The following is a 23,254-nucleotide window of genomic DNA, read 5'->3' as shown; positions in this document are numbered from 1 at the left end:
TATATGAACCAGTGTTTTACCTATGGGCAAGCCTTGGGCCAGTTACAGAGTCATTAATGAAGAGCAGACTCTCCCCATGTATTTAGCATGATGTGGGCACAGAATAGAAACAAGGGCAGGATGAGAAAGCAGTGTCTATTACTGTTCAGCAGTTCATGGGTTAATCAGCAAGCTAGCAGCAACTGACATTGGGATCATTACACATTCTAATGTGAATATACTTAATCATTAGTCATGAAAGGCTTGACTTGCACCCAGTGAGAGTAAATACTTAGCACTAGGGCTAATATACCAGCTGTCAGTAAATAAGTTCCGCTAACTCCTCAAACCACTTGTAGGTAATGGAAGGCAAGCACTGCCTCCTCCCTTAACACTGCATTCTGCTTTTCCCAAATAATGGGCTTGGGATATAGAATTATTTGGTTTGCCATTTAAAGAAATCACAATTTACAGTGTCAGTGTGTGTTTTCATTATAGAGTAATAACAGGTTTTTTTTTTCTTTTTTTCCCCCACTATCTCTTTACAGCTTTACATACAGTCAGATGTTTATTTCTGCCATGCAGCTCCCTAGGTTTACCACTCGGTGTCAGCACTTGCTTAGTGAATGCTCTCACTTTGGAACGCTATCTGAGCAGAGCATAACTAAAGGTGGCCATTGACGCACAGATAATATTATAAAGAACGAATATTCATTCTATATTCGGTGCGTGTATGGTGGGAAAAGAGCCGACTGATATCGGCAGAAGACTTGGATATTGGTCGGCTCGTCCATCGTGCTTTGAAGGCACCCAAAATCGGACCATTGTGCTACATCATGAGATAATGGTAGAATTCTATTTTTTCTACCTACATATCTGACGATTCAGCTCTACACATGTGTATGGAAACTAACAATCTTTCTTGGAAAGATCTTTTCCAAGAAAGATCATAATTGTAACATCTATGGCCACCTTAAAGGGCATGTAAAGTCTAAAATAGAATAAGGCTAGAAATGCTGTATTTTGTATACTAAATATAAACATGAACTTACTGCACCACAAGCCTAATCAAACAAATAATGTATGCTTTCAAAGTTGGCTACAGGGGGTCCCCATCTTGTAACTTTGTTAAACATCTTTGCAAGACTAAGACTGTGCACATGCTCAGTGTGGTCTGGGCTGCTTAGGGATCGTCATAAACAAAGCTGCTTGAGTTCTGCATGGCTGGGAAGTAAGGTGGGGCCCTGCTGTTCATAAGTATGATTGTTTCCCTGCTCAGCAGTTAGGGACCATCTGACAATTCCTATCCACAGCAGTAAACAGCGCCGGATTTCTTTGCCGGCCGCCCCTAGGCTGCACGGTCTGACCAGGCGGCCGCGCGGTCCTAGCGCCCGGCCACACTTCCCCTTCCCAGCACGCCGGCGAAAAAATGCCGGCGCAGCTAGTGTAATTGAATGGGAACGCACACGTCCCCATAATGCGGCTGTACGGCATGCCGTCCCTATTTTTTGCCGCCTTAGGCCCGGGCCTATGTGGCCTTGCCACAAATCCGGGACTGGCAGTAAATGAAGGGAGAATTTCACTGCATACAGTCAGGTTTCTTATAAAAACGGTTCACATTTTTTTTATTAAAGTATATTGGAAATAGGTTTCTTTTTCAATAAAGAAAGTACAAATGGGATTTTATTGTTTTGCCTTTACATGCCCTTTAAGGAACAAACCAAATAAATAACGACTCCTATAGGGGGCAGAACTCTAGCACCCACAAACTCCAAATACTAAAACTCCTTGAATGTACATTTTGGCAGTTCAACTGAGAGCTACTATGAATATAGCTGTTATAGTTTTATGCACAATCCGGTAGAAGCTGCAAATAATAATGTCCAGAGGTTCTGCAATTCACTCCCTTTGCCGGTGTTAAAATCTGTTCTCCTTCAGATCAGTCACAATAAAAATCTTTCATTCATAAGAAGAAACACCAGCGCTATAAGCTCAGGGGTAGACACCAAAAAAAACAGAGAAATAAAATATAGTGTAGTATTTTGTGGAAAAGTTTACACCTCTTTGTGCATTTACTATGGGATGTGTTTTGATTTCTTCCACCGGGGGGTTTAGTTACCCTTTAACTGTGGTATTTTAGCAATATACGTGGCCACCTCCTGTGTGTAAGTAGTGAATACTTACAAACGTTTACTTGTACCACTAGCATAAAATGTAGTTGCTCCTCCAATACAGGACGTATTGGATATGCTAAAATCGTGTAAAAACTTCTTTAATAAATAATGAATAAAATACAAGTTGCACTCACATATGTGTGCTTAAAATAAGCATGTAATCAGTCCGTCTGAGGGTTTCCCAATTCTGCATTCTACAGTGGATGTTAGTTGCCTGGCGTTGTTTGTAGGACACACGATCTTTGTCTCATCCTGATGACGTCACTGCTAGCCGACGCGTTTCGTCTGTACGACTTCCTCAAGGCTTCAAGTCCCTTACTGCGCAGGTGCGCCTTTTGTGGACGGGCCTCAACCATGGATGCGCATGCGTACCTCTTCCTACTACTAGATCGCATGTGTCTCCATGGCAACCCGCTGTTGGTAACTCATTTAATACAATCCGGTAGAAGCCCAAATCATTGCTTTCCAGATCCCTATGTATGTATATATATATATATATATATATATATATATATAGCAACAAACAAGTGATTGTAACCCACTCCCAATATTGGGGAAAATGGCCCAGGTGCATCCAAAAAAAATGAATATCCACGTGAAAAACTGGAGCACTCACAGGACTTGACTTGGCCAACCCACTCCCTGTGATGTCATCAAGTGTCAAGGGTAGATGCAGGGCAGAAGGAAGCTAGCACTCGCAGGTCTTACGAAGAAAATGTAGGTGTTTATTAGACAAAAAGCGGCTAACGTTTCGGCTAGCACTCTAGCCTTTAAAAACTCTAATATAATATAATGTTTATTTCATTGTGGAGAAGCCCAGACCTATAACCCAAAAGTATAAAGTATAGACCACTTAACCCCTGATGCCTAGGGGAATAGCCAGCCCCCCTCTGTAGATTGTGGTGGCCATTATTACTTCTGGGAATCTACTTTCAGGTTTGGGACACAAATGAAATACTCAAAGATATAAAACTGTGTGTCATGTATATCAGGATGGAAGCCACATAATAAAATGCATTTGGTTCAGATAATAACTAAGCATTGCCATCTATTAACCCTAAACTGATGCATCAAATCTATTTCAAACTCCTATGTTAATCCTTTGTTGCCGTGGCTGCAGAGCCATGAGATGATATAAACCCCGGCTCCTTGTACTCTGGCAGCCACTGCTCCAGCTTTCTAACAACATCGGAGAGATCATTCTCCATGCCTTTGCTTGTCAATTGCAGCCCATGGAATGATCATCATGGGCTTGATTGTGCATTAGCCGCAGGATAGCCCATCTATAACTCTTATTACCTGTCTAGCAGCTACTTACAAAGGACAGAACAAATGCAATTTGGGATACAGTTAGGTCCCTAAACAAGCACCCACCAAAACATGCGTCTGCATCTGCTGAAGCCGGAATCTTTGTATCCTGCTACTTTGATGTCCTATGATCCCTGTTCCTGAAACATTGAGGTCCTTTAGCCCCAGATGGAAGGGCAAAGTGTTTGCAAAGGCACCTGGAGCAGCAGTTTCATCCAGGCTAGGGTTAATCCATCCCCGGGGCACAACCTATGTAGCATTTGTGGGCCAGCTGTGCACCTGATACCCCCTGTGCTTCCTAACATTCATATAAATGGAAACCACCCGTCAAAGCTTGTTATAGTTAACCTAAATATGCACCTATGAGCATTGTTGGCCCATTAAACGCCTCATGCGGTTCCATTACATCAGTGGTTTCCTTGTCCATCTTTATTCCAAGGGGATTAAGATAAAAGCTTTATTGGATAGGCAAGAAGTGAGTGCTAATAAGAGGACAAAGAGCAAACATCACTGGGAAACGGGGAGTTAAGTCAAGTGATGTCGTGACCATTAGGATACCATTTAATACTGAAGTTCTTTATCTATGCGTTAGGAAGGTCACCTTTTGATGCAATGAAATGCCATTCATCAAAAGACAATGCCAGTTCAAAACATAAATTGGAAAAAGCCTTTAAATGTTACTTTTTGCAATACTTTTTACAGGTTAAAATTATCTTAAAAATACAGTATTCTATATCAGAGTTCTTATGGGTTGATCTGAGAAAACCAGACCAGACAAGCAGCCTTTTATAACTACAACCACCCTAAAAATATCTTATATGATATAATTAGGGTTGCCAGATTTTCTGGAAAAAAATACTTCCTTCCTATATTTTTGCTGTTTTTTTCCTATAAATCTCATTGGCATCGAGCATAATTTTTACCGGCCCGGCCGGGTGGCAACCCTAGATATAATAAGGAAATAAAATTATGTTATGGGGTAGAATAGGCAACCCTGTTGGTAAGAGCACTTAGTATACCCAATGAAAGGATGAGCTTTATATTTCATTGCTTTCCTCCAAAGCGCCTGAACTCTAACAGATGTGCAGCGACTGGCACAAATGTTTGTCGGTTATAATCTGCAGGACAACAAGTTCAACCGCTGGAATGTTAGCACAGAATAATCTGCCCACATCAGTCAAGATTTAAAACAAAAGAGGCACAATTATACAGTGTTGTGGGTATAATGGCACAAAAAAGAACACAATATAATAAGGGCACATAAATACATTTTCAGTACACAGTCAGTTCTAACTGCTGATTGGCTGCTATTGGAAACTGGCGCATTGTAACACACATATTAGTGAAATAGTCCCTGCAGATTGTAAAAATATAAAAGACAGCATACTGCATACACCAATACTTTTCTAGGAGGCATGATTGATATTGGCTATTGGTTGGTTTTGGATAAGTCCCACCACTACATATATTGGCGCTTAAATCTGTTAGCTCATATTCTCTGCCCTTTCTTCTTATTCCCCCGCCTTTTATGTCCCCTCTTCTACTATTTTTAATTTTCATTTTGTATCAGCTTCTCAAAAATTCTGTTATGCTCCTTGCATTTTCATTGTATGGCATCTCTCTGTCTTCCCATCTACTCACCAATCCCATCCTTCCCTTCTAACTCTGTAACCACATTCTTCACTCCTTCTTCTTCAAATTTCTTCCCTTTTAATATTTTATTCTGCACCCCCATTTAAAGGGAAAACTATCTCCTCATAATGAATACTTAAGCAACAGATATTTTATATCATATCGATGCGAGCCTTGCCTCAGGCAGCAGCGAGTGGCCAGTTACAAAGGGGCAGTAAAAGGCCACCTCTTGTAACTTTAAGAGACACATTTACAGGTTTTAACACAGAAATTTGGCTCTGCTAGTACAGAGAGAGCTATTATGCTCATTGCACTAGCACATTGCAGACCCATTTGACCAGTTTAAATTGTACATTTGGAGAGGGGGACGCCATCGCCTCGGGCGGCAGCAGCCCCAGGATCATTACCAAACTGATGTAGGGACCCATAGGGTTAACCCTCCCCTATGGTTAGGGGTATGCTTACTAAAATTGGAGATTAATATCTAGAGAGATTTCTGGAGATGTTGCCCATGGCAACCAATCAGCAGTTAGATTTAAACAGCCACCTATAACTTAGAAAACAAAAGCAAAGATCTGATTGGTTGCTATTGGAAACATCTCCAGAAATCTCTTCAGATATTTATCTCCAATGTTAGTAAACATGTCCCTTAATGCCTACATGTCCTTGTTCTCTGGTTGCTGGACAAAAGCCCATGTATCTACTTTTGCTTATTAGCATAATGCGTACAGTGTATGTATGATTGGCCCAGAGACTGATGACAAGTTCCTGCCACACTTCAGCATAGTTCTGGGCAGGGGGTGGAGCTTCTTCTTTCCCCTGACACTCCAGGAGGGAGTAGCATCACTGGGAGCCTGGAGCTTAGGCTCCAGTACAGGGAAGGCCCCATGGGTGGTGAGGCCCTTGGTGAAGTCAGGGATACAATGACCCCAGGAATGATGAGTAGTCAGGACAGGGTAGTTTTCTGTAAAGCACTTTCTATGAAAGTTTGTGAATATCAAAACAATGATTTGTGCTTTAACAGAGAAAAGCCTGTTGCTGTTTGTTTAATTCAAGAACCTTCTGGAGTCCAATTATTTTATTTAGTCACATAGAGGTGTAGTTGCACAACATCATTCCTTCACACACTTCAGTATAGTTCTGGGCAGAGGGTGGAGCTTCTTTTTTCTCCTGACACTCCAGGAGGGAGTGGCATCACTGGGAGCCTGGAGCTTAGGCTCCAGTACAGGGAAGGCCCCATGGGTGGTGAGGCCCTTGGTGAAGTCAGGGATACAAGGACCCCGTGAATAAGGAGTAGTCAGGACAGGGTAGTTCTCTGTAAAGCACTTTCTAGTGAAGCAGATAGAACTAGTGAGCAAGAGCAGCATGTGCTCCAACTACGAGGGATAGCAAGGGAGTAGCTCTCCCCTCAGGCAAGACTGATCTGTAGTGTAGGGATCACAAAGTTGAATAGGGATTTAGGTTTAGAGATTTCCCCAATCCAGCGTGTGGGGATCCAGTTCACAGTAGAGAGATCCTGAGGGTGCATCTATCCATGTGGTACGCAATCTCCACAGGGATGTGACAAAGTGCTGGCTCTGAAATGCTTGTTACCTTACATGTATGTGATTGGCTCAGAGGATTGTGAATATCAAAACCCTGATTTGTGCTTTAAGAAAGAAAAGCCTGTTGCTGTTTGTTTAATTCAAGAACCTTCTGGAATCCAATTCTTTTATTTAGTCACACAGAGGTGTAGTTGCACAACATCATTCCTTCACCCTTTCATGTAGCAAAGGCCTATCCTGTGGGGAGAGGGTCGACTGTAACTGGTGCTCTGCTTGTTTCCTAGCCGAACAAGGCCTAGCTTAGCCTAGATGGGACTACACTGGAATATATATTTGAGTAAATATGGCCATTTACATCTTTTACATTGAGCCTCCCATTTGTGATGGTCTGTGTGCTGCCTCTTAGATCACCTGACCAGAAATACTGCAGCTCTAACTGTAGGAGCAAAAGAAACAACTTTGGCCTTTGGCTAACATGTGCTCCAACTATGAGGGATAGCAAGGGAGTAGCTCTCCCCTCAGGCAAGACTGATCTGTAGTGTAGGGATCACAAAGTTGAATAGGGATTTAGGTTTAGAGATTTCCCCAATCCAGCGTGTGGGGATCCAGTTCACAGTAGAGAGATCCTGAGGGTGCATCTATCCATGTGGTACGCAATCTCCACAGGGATGTGACAAAGTGCTGGCTCTGAAATGCTTGTTACCTTACATGTATGTGATTGGCTCAGAGGATTGTGAATATCAAAACCCTGATTTGTGCTTTAAGAAAGAAAAGCCTGTTGCTGTTTGTTTAATTCAAGAACCTTCTGGAATCCAATTCTTTTATTTAGTCACACAGAGGTGTAGTTGCACAACATCATTCCTTCACCCTTTCATGTAGCAAAGGCCTATCCTGTGGGGAGAGGGTCGACTGTAACTGGTGCTCTGCTTGTTTCCTAGCCGAACAAGGCCTAGCTTAGCCTAGATGGGACTACACTGGAATATATATTTGAGTAAATATGGCCATTTACATCTTTTACATTGAGCCTCCCATTTGTGATGGTCTGTGTGCTGCCTCTTAGATCACCTGACCAGAAATACTGCAGCTCTAACTGTAGGAGCAAAAGAAACAACTTTGGCCTTTGGCTAACATGTATGGTTTGTTTGGTTTTTTTTGTGCACTGTGAGTTTTAGGATCCCGGGGGGGGGGGGGGGTGGCCTTAAATAATAGCCAAATAAAACTATTCTTTAAATTAGATAAAGTGAAGTATTTCGTTTTTGTTTTATAACAAGCCCAAAGGAAAAATGTAGTGGCTGAAACTTGAACTAATAATTTCAATATCAAGGGGACATGCTCGCTTTAGACAATCATGAACCCACAGCATATGAGGACTCTCCATGGAGAAGCCTAGGGCCACCTGACTGCCCAAGAACATGGTGGCAGATAATGACACTAGAAGAGAAAAAAAGATGTAGGACAGGCAGTTGTCCACATACCTTTCACCATATAATATATATACATCCTCTTCAGTACTTGAAATAAGTGATAAGACCAAGGCTCATTATCTTGCCTCTAAAATCTAAATGTATAAAATTTATATATTTAAGAAAAGACAAGCTGCAATATTCAGATATGCAGTCTAAGGGTATGCGTTCATGTCTTGATAAAAGCAAAGATAATGGGTACAACTTATTCCATTTGGTGCAATCTTAGAAGCAATTTAATGTGACTTTTCGTTTCCTGCCATTTTGGTTTACAGCCTTATTATAAAGTGAAGAGTATTCCTGCTATTAGCCTCAGGAAAATCTACATGTTTATGACTCATACAACAAATTATCTGCCTGGCTAATAAAAACTTCACCGTAAATCGTAGCAATATCATATAAATGTTGCAGTTACTTACAGTTCCATGAAGATAAAGTATTCCTTCCGTGTCTCAAACACATCCACCAGTTGCAGAATGTTATGATGCTTAACCCTGTGGACACAGGCAGGTTATTAATAGGGCTCAATACATGGCTAGATTGCAGCATAAACACTGATAGTTTTCATTGTGCATTCTCTATATAGTGGTTTTGTGGTAGCCGAGGATGAGTAGAGTATAACAGTGCTTTATTAGCAGGTTCATGCAGCCATTACACTTCAACTCTAATACTTTAAAACAGTCTAGAAAGTACTATGTACACAGTATAACTCTTGTGCAAAGTGACACCTACAGGTCCTTTGTATAGACACCACATATTTAAAAATGCAACTAAAATTTGGGAAATTTAGGTCAAACTCAATCTACCCGGACAACTTAGCATCTAGTCTGCCCCTATACCATGCCCACTTTAGAGTAAGCTGCTTGCCCCCTGTGATGTCCTCTTCCTGGGACTGTTTTGGCAGATTCATTGCAGTTGTATGATTCATCACTCGTGCATCCAACGTTTAGGGCCTTGTTGGGGCCTTTGTCAAGGATTGTTGGATGTTGAATGTTGGATGCACAAGTGATGAATCAATAAAGATTCTATAACACAAGATTTTGGAGTGCGGGTCCCTCTATAAGAATTACATATACAAATATATATAATTTTTTTTTAATATATAGAACATGGAGGAGCACTCACCCAACAAAAACAAAGCATGCCAGGGTGCAGGTAAAATGTTTACAAAATAATTTTTAATAGACAAGCAAAAGAAATTCCAACGTTTTGATCACATCATAGTGATCTTCCTCAAGGAATAAAGAGGCAGATCACTATGATGTCTATTGCTCTATTAAAATCAGTATTTTTATATATATTGAAAAAGGCCCCAATTTGGACCCGAAACGTCGGATATATGTTAACAATAAAGAAAATTCGATTTTTTTTCACAAATGGAGTGCGGTCTTTTCAACAATTCTATATATTTATATATATATATATATATATATATATATATATATATATATATATATATATATATGTGTGTATTTGTTCTTGGGGAAGGGCACTTACATTTTTAGGATGTTGATCTCATTCTTAGCCGCTTTCCGTACTTTGCGCCCATCTCTCTTCAGAAACCGCTTACAGGTGTAAAGCTTTCCTGAAGACTTTTCTTTGGCTCGAAAAACTTCACAGAATTCCTCCCTGGAGGTAAGGAAAATAGGTTTGTATTGCCTTTGCTGTGAAATATTAGCTTGGAAAGAAATATATACCACCAGGTGTTGCAGTATGACGGGTAGTATCACTAGGGCTGGCAGAGACATGGTTGGACCTACCATGGTCACCTACTATATTAGAATATAACAGGCAGTACCACCCTGCAGTGTTGGAGTATGACTGGCAAGGGCATCATGGACTGCAGACAGTTGTAGAGTAAGAAATTGTATCACCATGATATGTAGTGCTAGAGTATAACTATCATTAGAGTATTCTCCTACCTCCAAGGACTACATTATAGGTTTTAACTGGCACTATTACCAGGACCTGGACCTTTAGGAAATGATTGGCACTATCACCAGTGACGTCCATCCTATATAATATTGGCCATGTTGCACCTTGTCTGTTCCAATAAGAGGGGCAGTGCAGTTGCTTTCCTGCACATGTATTTTCACAGTGCCATCCCTGCTCTCACTGCTTCCCATACTCACGTTTTAATAAGCTGCCCGAGGTCATATCTGTCACTCACTTCTGTGGGATGATTGTAATCCTTCTTGTCACCTAAAGTCACACATCCAAACGGCATTGCCTGCCTGCAAGAGAAGAAGAAGTGGTGCCAGATGTGTTAGAGACTTATAACCCTTGCCACCGGCCTCTCGAAATAAATTCCATCAGGGCAATAATTGCTCCATATCAACTTTAGGATATGATGATTATTGGGTCTTTACATCTGAATCATTGGAAGGAATTTAAGAAAAGTTGTTATAAATGGATTGGGAGGTTGCAATTCTGTCAGGCCTTAACACAGGGATCCCCAACCTTGTGAACCCGTGAGCAACATTCAGAAGAAAAAGGAGTTGCGGAGCAACACTAGCATGAAAAATGTTCTTGGGGTGCCAAATAGGTGCTGTGATTGGCCATTTAGTAGCATCTATGTGGATTGTCAACCTACTTTGAGGATCTGTTCGGTAGTACACATGGTTTTTATGCAACTAAAACTTGCCTCCAAGCCTGGAATTCAAAAATAAGCTCCTGCTTTGAGGCCACTGGGAGCAACATTCTATCGGTTGGAGAGCAACATGTTGCTCACGAGCTACTGGTTGGGGATCACTGCCTTAACATATAGGGCAATTGTAGCAGTTGGTTGTTGGTACACCAAAACTGTTCTCTTTACATATAAACTGGACTCAGGTAGCTTTAGAGGTACAGACCATTACTCTTAACTCAACTTAAATCTCCTGGTGGTGTCAAAAAAGGGAATGTCCTGCCACTGACATCAATAGGGAGGGCACATTGTAAGATTGCAGCAAAGGTAACGCTTAGTAACTCAAGGCTGCAAGTCTTGCAATACCAAAAGCTGGACCTGCCAACTGCCTGAATCCATGTCAGCTACCCCACTTTGTAACCTGCGTATGTACAGTCACCTTGATTGCTCACAGAGTGGTGCCCTTTTCTGCAAGACCTGTCAACCTTCTGTTGTTAATAGCCAGGCCTTAACTGACTGGAAAGTGATCCAAGATGAATTTTAATGTGCCATGGCCATTAAGCTAATATTTAATAACGGTTGTTGCTCCTCAAATTCTCTTTATCTTTTCATATTAGGAACCTCAAACAGTATTCTTTTGCTTCACAATTTGCCTTAAATAAACTCTAACTCGAACACACACAGCCTCATACTATATATACTGTACACCCAAGAAATGCAATTTTAATACATATGCTGTTAAATATGCATTTGTTCTTCTATATCTCTTAAGGCAAGTCTAAATGACTTCTGTATCCTATATGCTCTTCTTGCTGCAACGTATATGCCTTGAACCTCGTGTTGCCTTAAGAAGCTATTTACCTTAAAGATGAATGTTCTACAAGACAACATAATGGAAAATCATAGCACCTATTTCCAAATTCCAGCACCTTATGTCTTTGGTTCCAATGGTTAGTTCTTTGTCTTTTCTAGACCTACCAGGCTTTACAAGTAATAGGCAGATTTTGCAGATATAGTTATAACTGGCCTGCCTGGTATGACATTGTACTCTATAAGAATCTGACTTTAACTAGTTAAATTGTTCTGAATAGAAGAAAGTGCATGAAAAAAGCATGAAGAGAGACAGGGTGAGAAAGAGGATCAGGTAAGAACAAAGGTGAATGATGCAGAAGGGAAATAGGTCACAGTGGGAAAGACAAACGAGTCTGCAGATGGGAAGGAGATGAGAGAAACAAATTCGAAATGGAAAGGTGGGAAGAAAGAGCAAGGCAAGAATAACTACATGTATTGTATGTCTGTCGCAACACTGAGATTTTTACTATGCACATATTCCCCCAGGAGCCTAGTGCTGCAGAGCAATGCTTAGTGACAGCCTGCACTCACTGACCTGGAAAGGGAGCACTTCGGGGAGGAGAGCCTCACCACCACTAGAATTAGTTCCACGTATTAACCCTATCACTGCTGAAGGGCCATCCATGCTCTGCACAGAGGTAAGACATATTGATACAATCATGCAGCATGATTTAATAACAAGAAGAGTCATGTAACGTCTTGGACAGTGATTTAAACCAAAGTGCCGGAGCAGTGCTAACAAGCAGAATTATATAAATTCTTAATGACAAAGTAGCTAGGAGGATGGGCTAATAAGATGCACACTGAAAATCCTCAGTGATATAAAAGCGTTCTTAGGGAATGATTCAGTACACTTAGTGATATAGCATTAAAGGGAAAGGGTTGGTGAGGGGGGGGAAAAGTCAGCTCTGAGGCACCAGTGCACTTTACCATGGAATGGGCCCTGCCTACATATTCAAAGAACCAACTATGTCTTGAGCTTTTGAGTATTCCCATAGCCTGCCCTAGGCTTGAAAGCCAGATAGGATAAGGTTCAGCCTGACCTAGTTAGAGAACTAACAAAAATGAAGTATTTTGAGCACTCCTTGATTGCACCACATTGCAGTGCTGTGGATGAAGCTTTGCTTTGAAAAATATTGGCATACGTGGCCCCATGCTCACTTTATGCAGATCGATAACAAGGATAGTGACTGCTTTCAAAGATCCTTTGGGACATGCCTTAACTACTGGTGCCCTCTCAAGGCTTTTTACCACCGCTCTAAACATAACAACCCCCCTTCCCATTGATCTCCTCACTGCCTACTTTGTACATCTGCTCTACTATACTGTGCACTGCACAGGGTTAATTACATTAATATGCATGAAAAGAGGTACTAGTTGCACTTTACAGAGATTCACTTTTTCCTAGAAAATTGTGCTGATTCTGGACATCTCCAACAAGCCATAAATAATTTAGAGAAATTTCCAAGAAGGGTCACAAACTGTGCACTACTTATACAGGAAGTGTCTCTTTAAAGGTCTCATTGATGACAAGGGGAAGGGGAGAAAAAGCATTTCAATGAAATAGGGACTAAATAGAGTTCTAGAGAGAAGGGAATACATTGGTACTAACGGGCTGATTGATACCAGTGGATGGTGTAGTGGTCTTTAAAGCTGAAGACCTGGCATGAAGACTGGATAAATGTAATGTAAAGAAGAGAATAGCTCATTTACAAGTCAACAGTAACATTCTGCATCTGAGAAAGGTGCGAACAAAGTTAGATTTTACATAAACACTAGACTAGAGTGTGTGAATATAACACCCCCATTTTATATTTAGATTGCATTTATATGTACTACCTCACTGGTACCCAGACATATTGGCCTCCTCTTTCCACTTTTGGGTCTTTCTGCTCAGTTTTAGATTCAGATTTATAGCGTTTTTTCTGAGAATTGAGTATAATAATAATGTCAAAGGCTGTTTCTATTGCAAACAATGTTTGCATGTCTATGGGAAGGCTGCTTTAGAATCCATTATCCTCCATATCGCCAATGGCTTGTGGACTAGGGTAGAAAGAAGGATTCCAGTGAACAGCAATGTCAATCTTGAAGGTCCAATGGGTTTTGTTTTATTTTATAATCCTCGTTAGGATGCTTATCAACTTTCCTTTTTGTGGAAATGGAGTAAGCCCTTATCATCAGTCCTAAACCTAATTCTTTGGATTCCGAATGGGATTGGAGTGGAGGCTGAAGAGGGAAGGGTTAGTTAATGTAGCCATAACCAAAGCATAATTTATTTGGGACCTCATTTTAACAATTGTTAAGGTAATCTCATCTCTCTTTTGAATCCAATGCACTTGTTTTATTGGAATGATATTACTGAATGAAATTGAAGTTCATATTTTCACTAATCGTAGGCAAGTTTTACTGATTTGAAGGAACGGGAAGTGGCTGCTGTCAGTAAGTTTTGATGACCCTAAGAGGACATCTGGGATGAAATTCACTGTGTGTGCCATTCCCCATGGGCAAATAAATTGCGAGATAATACAGGTATGGGAAGTGATTACTAAGTGTGATGTCTGGGAAAAAAATATATCTTCAGACCTTGCAGGAAGGCCTGGAGACATGAACTGAAGGTATAACAGTCTGGTTCCTTCTGTATGACAAGCTTCATGTGACATGTATTGGATAAGATTGCATTTGAAAATAGTGCCAAACCCATACCTTTAAACCACTGCAAAACACACATTTATTTAAAAATTACACTAATTAACCCCCCTAAAAGCAGCTGACCTAGACTTGGGTTTCTTTGGCTTCAATTGAGCCAACCCTCAATAAGCAGCCACAGGTATGGCACCCTGTTCCAAGGCCTTAAAATCTCTTGCTTTATGCCAAATTTTTGAAGCTCTTTCCATTAATTATCTGAAGATAATGAAATTACTTTGTTTCCATGGACGATTGTGCTACACTGAAATACTTTTATTCTATGGAGTGCCAGGCATACCGCTTATCAGAGCTATGAAATTATCCCTGGCATCTGCAGTCAGGGGAAATAAATTAATAGTTAAGAGTAGAAAAGTCTCTCAACCATTCAAGGAACCATATTATTTACAATGCTTCTGCACAGTATATCATTGTTTTTTTTGTTACAGAGGAGATCAACATCAGTTTTCAGACAATTGTATCTTTAAAAATTACTCAATAAGGCTCATTAATGGAGGGGATGAAGCGTGCAAAACCAAAACATGCCTTTGTTCCTTTAGTTTATGATATGACCAGTTGTGGCTGTTTCATAGTGGACCATAATGGCCTACAATACATGAACAAGTGGCACAAGAGAACTCATCACCCTACATGAGGGGAAGAATATGGCGTCCCATAGTGAGCTTCATTCGTCGATTATAACTATTGTGCTGTTGTTCCTACTTATTCATGTAAAATGTCAACAACGACAACGGATTTTTTTGAATAAAAAAAGTGGGTAAAAAAAAATCTCATGGAGGAGGATTCAGTATTCAGCTAAAACCTTTGGAATCGGTGCATCCCTAATAAGTATCTAGACTTCCACAATAAAATTGATGATGACAATGTACATGAATGCTATAATAGGATCCTAGTAAAATAAAGCAGAATATATTAATAATGAACTGGACATATTGCTTCAGCTCTGAGAGTTATTTCTGTGTTTTCAAACTGATAGGTAGTGTTATAAGTGGGTGCAGTTGAAGAAAAGGGGGCTTTGGACGTAGTCTCAGTTGTTATGAAGGGCCTGAAAGTGTTGTCATGGCAACCTTCCTCTATTGAACCGCCATGGTAAGAACAAGACTGAATGCTGTATCCCTAAAACACAGCACCAGATGGTCGTCATAATGGAAAAGGCTAGGTATTGCCAGAACAACTATTTAAAGCACGGCTACATAACGTATGGCTACAAACCATATCATGACAAGCTAGGCATGTAACGTAGCTCTTGCAGGAACACAACGTTTTCTTGTACAGGCATATTGGCTTAAAATATGCATGGCTAAATTAACAACAGGATCCCGTTTGGGAAAAGGGATATTCTCAGAGCATTTCAACCTTTGGCAAGTGCGGTGGAAGAAGCCAGTGTGTGCAGGGATGCTCTCTTGTTTCTGATGCACAACTGGTATGGATTATTCTTGCAAACCTAGAAGCATGTGGAGATGTGTAGATCATTCTCATTCTTTATTTATACAGCACTGACATTTTTACAGTTGTAAAAAAAGATGTTTTATCAGTCTAGGGAAAATTCTTTCTTTGCTAGGTATGTTATCTTTCTTTCCTATTATTATCTTTGGCATCAAATACCATTTTATCCAGCCAGGCCAGAAAAACATTGGCCAGGTTGTCAACCCTACATTAATTCAACTGAAGTTGTCAAACTAATTTTCCTATCACAGTCAAAAACAAAAATGCACACTAAGGTCAATTTATCAGGAGCCAGTTAACCTATGTTTTTAACTGGGGGATAGGGCCACCTAGAGCAGGGATTCCCAACCTTTTTTACTCTTGAGCCACATTCAAATGTAAAAAGAGTTGGGGAGCAACACAACCATCAAAACATTGCTGGGGGTGCCACATATAAGATATAATTGACTATTTGGTAGCCCCATGTGGATTGGCAGCCTACAAGAGGCTCTGTTTGCCCATAAATCTGGTTTTCATGCAACAAAAGTTGCCTCCAATGCAGGAATTAAAAAAATAAGCACCTAGTTTAAGGCCACTGGGAGCAACATCCAATATGTTGGTGAGCAACATGTTGCTCACAAGCCACTGGTTGGGGACCACTGGCCTAAGGCAGTATATTCAGTCAGCGTTATAGGGCAAGGTTCATTGAAGTTGTGAAATTGTGTGAAAAACAAATCTGCTATATAGGGGACTAGCATGTATCCCAGTCAGGTGAAGTACTTGTGCATTTCTATGGTTCTTCATCCCTCCTCAAGCTAAAATCATTTTAAGTGATAATGAAAATTTCTCTGCTTATGTGGCCCTCGGTACCCGATGAAACTGCTGCTCCAGAGAGGTGCACTTTTAATGTTTTTTTATGTGCAAAATAACTGTTTATAATGTAGGAGAGAGTCTGGCTACATGTCCCTTTATTATACCAACTGCAGCCTGACTCACATGGCGCCATTAGGACTCTGATCAGTTATACTGTAGAAAGCTGCCCTGTTATGGGCCACAAATCATAAGAATAATTTAGGTAAAGCAGCCAACCCATTTTTCTAATATCTTATATGTCACCAAGCATCAATATCATTGCCCCTAAGCTAAATACCAAAGTAATCAATGCATGTATTAAACTTAATGTAACAATTAGTGGGGAAACCAAATTTTACTATGCAGAAAAGCAGATTGCATTTAACCGCAACTATTCACTTAATGGAAACCAATGAATCTGCCTCTCATTAATTTATGATTAGCCCAAATTTTTTAAAATGTACAAGCAGGGGCGTAACTATAGAGGAAGCAGACCCTGCGGTTGCAGGGGGGCCCAGGAGTGTAGGGGGCACAGTGAGACCCTAATTAATTAGCAATTTTAATATATCTTGGTAAAATAGGCCAACTTATAAATATTTTGGGGCCCTAAATTGAATTTGCTATGGGGCCCAGTAACAACTAGTTACGCCACTGTAGTGCTTTACAGAGCTTACACCCCATTCCTAGCAGTCCCTGTCCAAGTGAAGCTTACAGTTCTGTTTGCTTTCTTCCTCTGATAAACTGATAAATAGTAGAAGATCTAGTCAAGTCAAGTCAAGTGGATTATATTGTCATTTCAGCCACATACAGTAAATACAGTACATAATAGAAACAAAATTACGTTCCTCCAGAACCCCCCGGTGCTATACAGCAACTCTAGTACACGGTCATGATGGGCAAAGTGGACATTTCAGTTCCATATGAATATATTCAGTTCAGTCTTTGGGAGTTGAGATACCTGATGGCTTGTGGAAATAGACTGTTTCACATTCTGGAAGTCAGCGCTCGAATACTGCGGTATCTTTTACAGGATGGCAGGAGGGTAAAGAGATCATGTGCATGGTGGGTGCTATCCCTGACAATGCTGGTAGCCTTCTGGAGACAGCGGGTGTGGTAAATATCCATAATGGCAGGAAGCGAGACCCCAATGATCTTTTCCGCTGTCCTCACCAGCCGCTGCAGGATCTTGTGATATGATACAGAGCAGTTTCCATACCAGGTAGTGATCCAGCTGCATAAAATGCTTTCAATAGGCCCTCTGTAGAAGATAGTGAGAATGGGTGGTGGAAGGTGGGCTTTTTTCAGCTTTCGCAGAAAGTAGAGACGCTGCTGTGCTTTCTTCACTATAGAGCTGGTGTTAAGGGACCAGGAGAGGTTCTCCGCCAGATGTACCCCAAGGAATTTGGTGCTCCACCAGAGATCCTTCAATGTACAGTGGAGAATTATCCCCACGTGTTCTCCTGAAGTCAACAACTATTTCCTTTGTTTGTATTCATAGACAGATTGTTGACTTTGCACCAGTCTGTTAGCCATTTCACCTCTTGTCTATATGCTGACTCGTTGTTCTTGCTGATGAGACCTACTACGGTTGTATCATCAGTGAACTTGATGATGTGATTGGATCCATGACTTACCACACAGTCATGAGTCAGCAGTGTCAACAGCAGTGGACTAAGCACACAACCTTGGGGAGCTCCCGTGCTCAGTGTGATGGTACTGGAGGTGTTTTTTCCCATTTGGATTACCTGAGGTCTCTTGGTCAGGAAGTCCAGGATCCAGTTGCAGATAGAGATGTTCAGGCCCAGCATGCTCAGCTTAACACTCAAGTGCTGAGGAATGATTGTATTGAATGCTGAGCTGAAGTCTATGAACAGCATACGTACATATGTGTCTATTGTCTAGGTGGCTAAGTGACAAGTGCAGGGTAGTGGCGATGGCATCGTCCGTTGAGCGATTAGATCCAGAGATGGCGAGAGCAGGCCTTTGATGTGTCTCATGACCAGCCTCTCAAAGCACTTCATTATGGAGGATGTTAGTGCGATAGGACCATAGTCATTTAAGTGGGACTTCTTTGGCACAGGAATGATGATGGACTCCTTGAAGCACCTCGGAACAACAGTGGTGCTCATGGAGATGTTGAAGATGTTGGTGAGAAGATCTGCCAGCTGGTCTGCACATTCTCTGAGCACTCTTCCAGGGATATTGTCTGGTCCAGAAGCCTTACGTGGGTTGACTCTGCGGAGAGTGTTCCACACATCAGACTTGGTTAGACATAGCACCTGGTCGTTGTGTGGGGGTATGGTCTTCGACACCTTTGTGTTGATTATCGAACCAGGTGTAAAATGTATTAAACGTATCTGGAAGGGAAGGCATCATCATCACAGACTGGTGTTGTCATCCTGTAGTTGGTGATAGCCTGAACGCCTTGCCACATGTGCCTGGTGTTCCCGCTGTCTTGAAATTGGCTATGTATCCTATGACTATATGCACTATGAAAATGCAGAAAGCAAAGATCCAATTGGTTGCTACAGGTAACTTCACTTGGGCAGTTTAGCACCTAGCTTTGTAAATCAACCTTTAGTGTCATATATATATTTATCTGGAAAATAAAATTAAACCAGCAAGATTGGAAATATGGGAAAAATGTGATAAGAAAGAGACAGATAGCGAGAGAGAGGTAAACACATAGATACATAGACAGATAAGATAGAACACAGATAGATACAGACAGACAGACAGAGAAAGAGATGGATAGAGGATAGATGATAGATAGATGATAGATAATAGATGATAGATAGTAGATAGATGATAGATAGATAGATAGATAGATAGATAGATAGATAGATAGATAGATAGATAGATAGATAGATAGAGAATGAAAGATAGATACATAGATAACATAGAAGAAAGAAAGAAAGAAAGAAAGAAAGAAAGAAAGAAAGAAAGAAAGAAAGAAAGAAAGAAAGAAAGAAAGAAAGAAAGAAAGAAAGAAAGAAAGAAAGATGATGGATAGATGATAGATAGATAGATGGATAGATGATAGATAAAGATAGATAATATATGATAAATAGATAGATAGATAGATAGAGAGAGAGAGAGAGAGAGAGAGAGAGAGAGAGAGAGAGAGAGAGAGTGAGACGTAGATAGGTAGCAAAGTGTTCCGTTATAAAATGGAACGAAGGACTATCACTGCTCCCTTCTTTTCATGTAATTAATAAAGTGTTTATTTATTGTCCATCCTCAGGGATGTAGCACAGATGCTTATATTTTACCCCAGGTCCACCATGAGAATTAAAACAACATGACAGAATACCCTTTAAATAGACTACACTGTAGACTCCCTTGGAATGTTACATAGAACTTTGAATCACTGAATCCTTTACCCCTGCTGCCATAGTGCTTGTGGACTCATTATACAGAGAGAACATATGTATGGCCCAGGCACAGCAGCATCTGTCAGATTCAGAGCAGAGAGCTTTAGATACAGAGAGCTTTACTTTTGAGTCACATTTCCATTAGATTTATCCAAATAATCCAAATTTTTAAAAACGACTTCCTGTTTAATAATAATACAGTATCCAAACTAAGATATAATTCATATTTATTAGAAGCAGAACCAGCCTATATGGTTTTAAGATCCGTTATCTTCTCATATGATATATATCATATGATATTATATATATATATATATATATATATATATATATATATATATATATATATATATATATATATATATCCACGAACATCAAAGAACTAACACACCCATGTAAAAATAATTCACTTTTTATTATATCATAGTCCAACGTTTCAGTCCTCATTGGGACCTTTTTTAAGAATGGGGTCCCAACGAGGACCGAAACATTGGACTATGATATAATAAAAAGTGAATTATATTTACATGGGTGTGTTAGTTCTTTGATGTCCATGGATATATACATATTTTAACCGTGCAACCCGTATATACATTTTGGCCTTGGAGTGCGGATAGCATATATGTTACACGCCACATTAATTAGTATCAGAGCATTTTAAACTTGCAGAGCCTCCGTGTTCATTACTTACAGCCTAAGCACTTAAAATATACAACATATACATATATATATATACAGTGCATATGTGCTTCATGGCATAACACGCTCTCAACATGCAGAACAGGGGTGCTGACACGAATACAGTGAGTCACAGCATACATATGGGTGGCCTTGGATCAGGTACATGCGGAGGATGCAATGCAGTTAACTTTATAGTGGGGTTAAATCTGGGCGTTACCATGGTAACCAATCCACAGCCTCTGTAACTAGCTACTGTTATTAAACCATCAATTCCTGAGCTTCTTGCTGACACGTGTACACCCTTGGCAGGGGGATACAGAGGATACAATAGTTGAACAGGGAGATAGGGGAGTACAGTGCAGGGGACAGATACAGTATATAGATATAGATAAGTGAAGAGGAGCAATGATTTGAAGAGTGTGGTGTACAGATAGATGTGGGTAAAGATGGATATCACTTATATGAAGATAAAAGGCTCATTTGTTATATGGTGCAAACTGCTGCCAGCCTTCCTGTGTCTGTAATCTTGCTCCTCTATTACAATATGAGATTCTGCATGTAATGCTGCCTATCAGGTCTGGACTGGGATGCAAAATAGATGCAGGCCTTTTAAACACAGAGGTCCAAAAAGCCCCCACCAGCCCACTTAATGGTGACTATGGCATCTTACAGCAGCCCCTCTGGCATGACCCACAGAATGCCAGTCCGGCCTGGTGTCTAGATAAAGCGCTTGGGCCTGATACGTCGCAATGTGACTAAACGCATGCGACATGTCGGATGTTTTACAGAAAACGGAAGTGAAGGAGAAATCGCAGGTAACAACTACATTGATCCGACTGTCGGATGAAAACGCAGCGTTACGTTTTCATCTTAACTTTTAGTATGATGTAGAGATTGATATTCTGAGACAATTTGCGGTTGGTTTTCATTTTTTATTATTTGTGGTTTTTGACTTATTTACATTTTCATTTAGCATCTCTGCGGTGTGCAGTTTCAGCAATCTGGTCCAAATTCCCCTAGCAACCATGCATTGATTTGAATAACAGACTAGAATATGAATAGGGGAGGCACTGAATAGAAACATGAGTAATAAAGAGTAGCAATAAAAGTAAATTTGTAGCCTTATAGAGCATTTGTTTTTTAGATGGGGTCAGTGACCCCCCATTTGAAAGTTGGCAACAGTCAGAGGAAAAAGGAAGGTAATTAAAAAAAACTATATAAAATAAATAATGAAGACCAACTAAAAGTTGCATAGAATTAGCCATTCTGTAACATACTAAAAGTTAAATCAAAGGTGAACCACCCCTTTAAAGGGTTGGTTCACATTTAAATTAACCTTCAGTATGATAGAGAATGATAGTCTGAGTCTGCATTTGTTTATATCTGTGTTTTTAGAGTTATTTAGGTTTTTATTCAGCAGCTCTCCAGTTTGCAATGTCAGCTGGTTGCTAGGGTCCAAGTAACCCTAGCATTATTTGAATAAAATCCTGGAATATGAATAGTAGATGGGGTTAGTGACCCCCCCATCTGAAAGCTGGAGTGTTTAGTATGTTCTATAACATAAATATAACAATAAATGTTAAGATGAATCACCCCTTTAATTATATTTTGGTATACAAATGAAACATGTTTCTGCCCTGTCCTTATTTTGCATATTTAGAGAGATATTATTTACAAACTGTGCTCCTCACACTACTGGCTTCATCTTTTCTGATCAGAAATTATGTTTTGTTGAGATCAAACGCTCTGTTACTTGGTTTCAAAGCCCTTTTGGGTCCCTTTAGCTTATACTGTATAGCAGTGATCCCCAACCAGTAGCTTGTGAGCAACATGTTGCTCTCCAACCCCTTGGATGTTGCTCTCAGTGTCCTCAAACCAGGTGCTTATTTTTGAATTCCAGGCTTGGAAGCAAGTTTTAATTGCATTAAAACTAAGTATAGTGCCAAGTAAAGCCTCCCGTAGGCTGGCAATCCACATAGGGGCTACCAAATAGCCAATCACAGTCCTTATTTGGCACCCATTTTCATGTTTGTTTTGCTAGCCAACTCTTTTTACATTTGAATGTGGCTCATGGGTAAAAAAAAGGTTGGGGACCCCTGCTGTATAGCATCTAGCAAACTGCTTTATTGCATAAAAAGTAGTTTTGCTGTGTCGGTTCATTGGTGGTATTGTATGATCAATTCTCTGTTCTTCTGGTAGAGTGCAATACTGCCCTGGAACCTCATTGTTTAGTGTGAAATGTTAAAATGTATCATTTACATGCCGTAGAGAATAAAGCCTTTGTTCTCCAGATCCAGCTGATATTTATTGTGTAGTTCTTTGTGCTGTTAATAATAAATCCTAAAATGTCCCTTTGGGCTATTCTTTGGCTGCAAAGTGCATCTGTAGCAAAATCACTATATCTTCTTCCATCGAAGTACATTTTTCTGTAGAAAAAAAGTTTCTGGTTGTTGGAGAAATATATAATAAGATCCGGAAGCTGGAGTTGGAGCTGAGCGTGGTTTTTCAGTAACCCTGGTGTTGAGAGATTTCATATCCCATGAGAATTTACCTGTCTAGCTGTGCTCATAAATAGCTTAATATTCCAGTAGAATCAATTCGCATGAGCCATGCTGCTAGAATCATATTGTCAAAGGAGAAT

The 23,254-nt window shown here is 40.3% G+C and overlaps 1 protein-coding gene across 2 annotated transcripts in view; it reads right to left on the bottom strand.

Annotated features, from left to right (window-relative positions):
* The window catches only part of LOC108715820 (caM kinase-like vesicle-associated protein), a 49,454-nt gene that overhangs the window by 12,207 nt on the left and 13,993 nt on the right, over nucleotides 1–23,254 (bottom strand). The window contains exons 2-4 of one of the 2 annotated variants that reach the window (XM_041561683.1): nucleotides 10,233–10,334; nucleotides 9,598–9,729; nucleotides 8,520–8,594 (exon numbers count right to left, since the gene is read on the bottom strand). In XM_041561683.1, coding sequence (XP_041417617.1) covers nucleotides 8,520–8,594; nucleotides 9,598–9,729; nucleotides 10,233–10,327 — 302 coding nt within the window. In that variant the 5' untranslated portion in view covers nucleotides 10,328–10,334. Of the gene's footprint in view, nucleotides 1–8,519; nucleotides 8,595–9,597; nucleotides 9,730–10,232; nucleotides 10,335–23,254 lie in introns of those variants that run through there. The other variant, XM_041561684.1, reaches the window with a different exon arrangement.

The sequence above is a fragment of the Xenopus laevis genome, chromosome 4S (assembly GCF_017654675.1).
Source record: "Xenopus laevis strain J_2021 chromosome 4S, Xenopus_laevis_v10.1, whole genome shotgun sequence".
NCBI classification, from domain to species: Eukaryota; Metazoa; Chordata; class Amphibia; order Anura; family Pipidae; genus Xenopus; species Xenopus laevis.
Note: the sequence above shows the minus strand (reverse complement) of the source record. Positions and strands in the feature narration are given on the sequence as shown.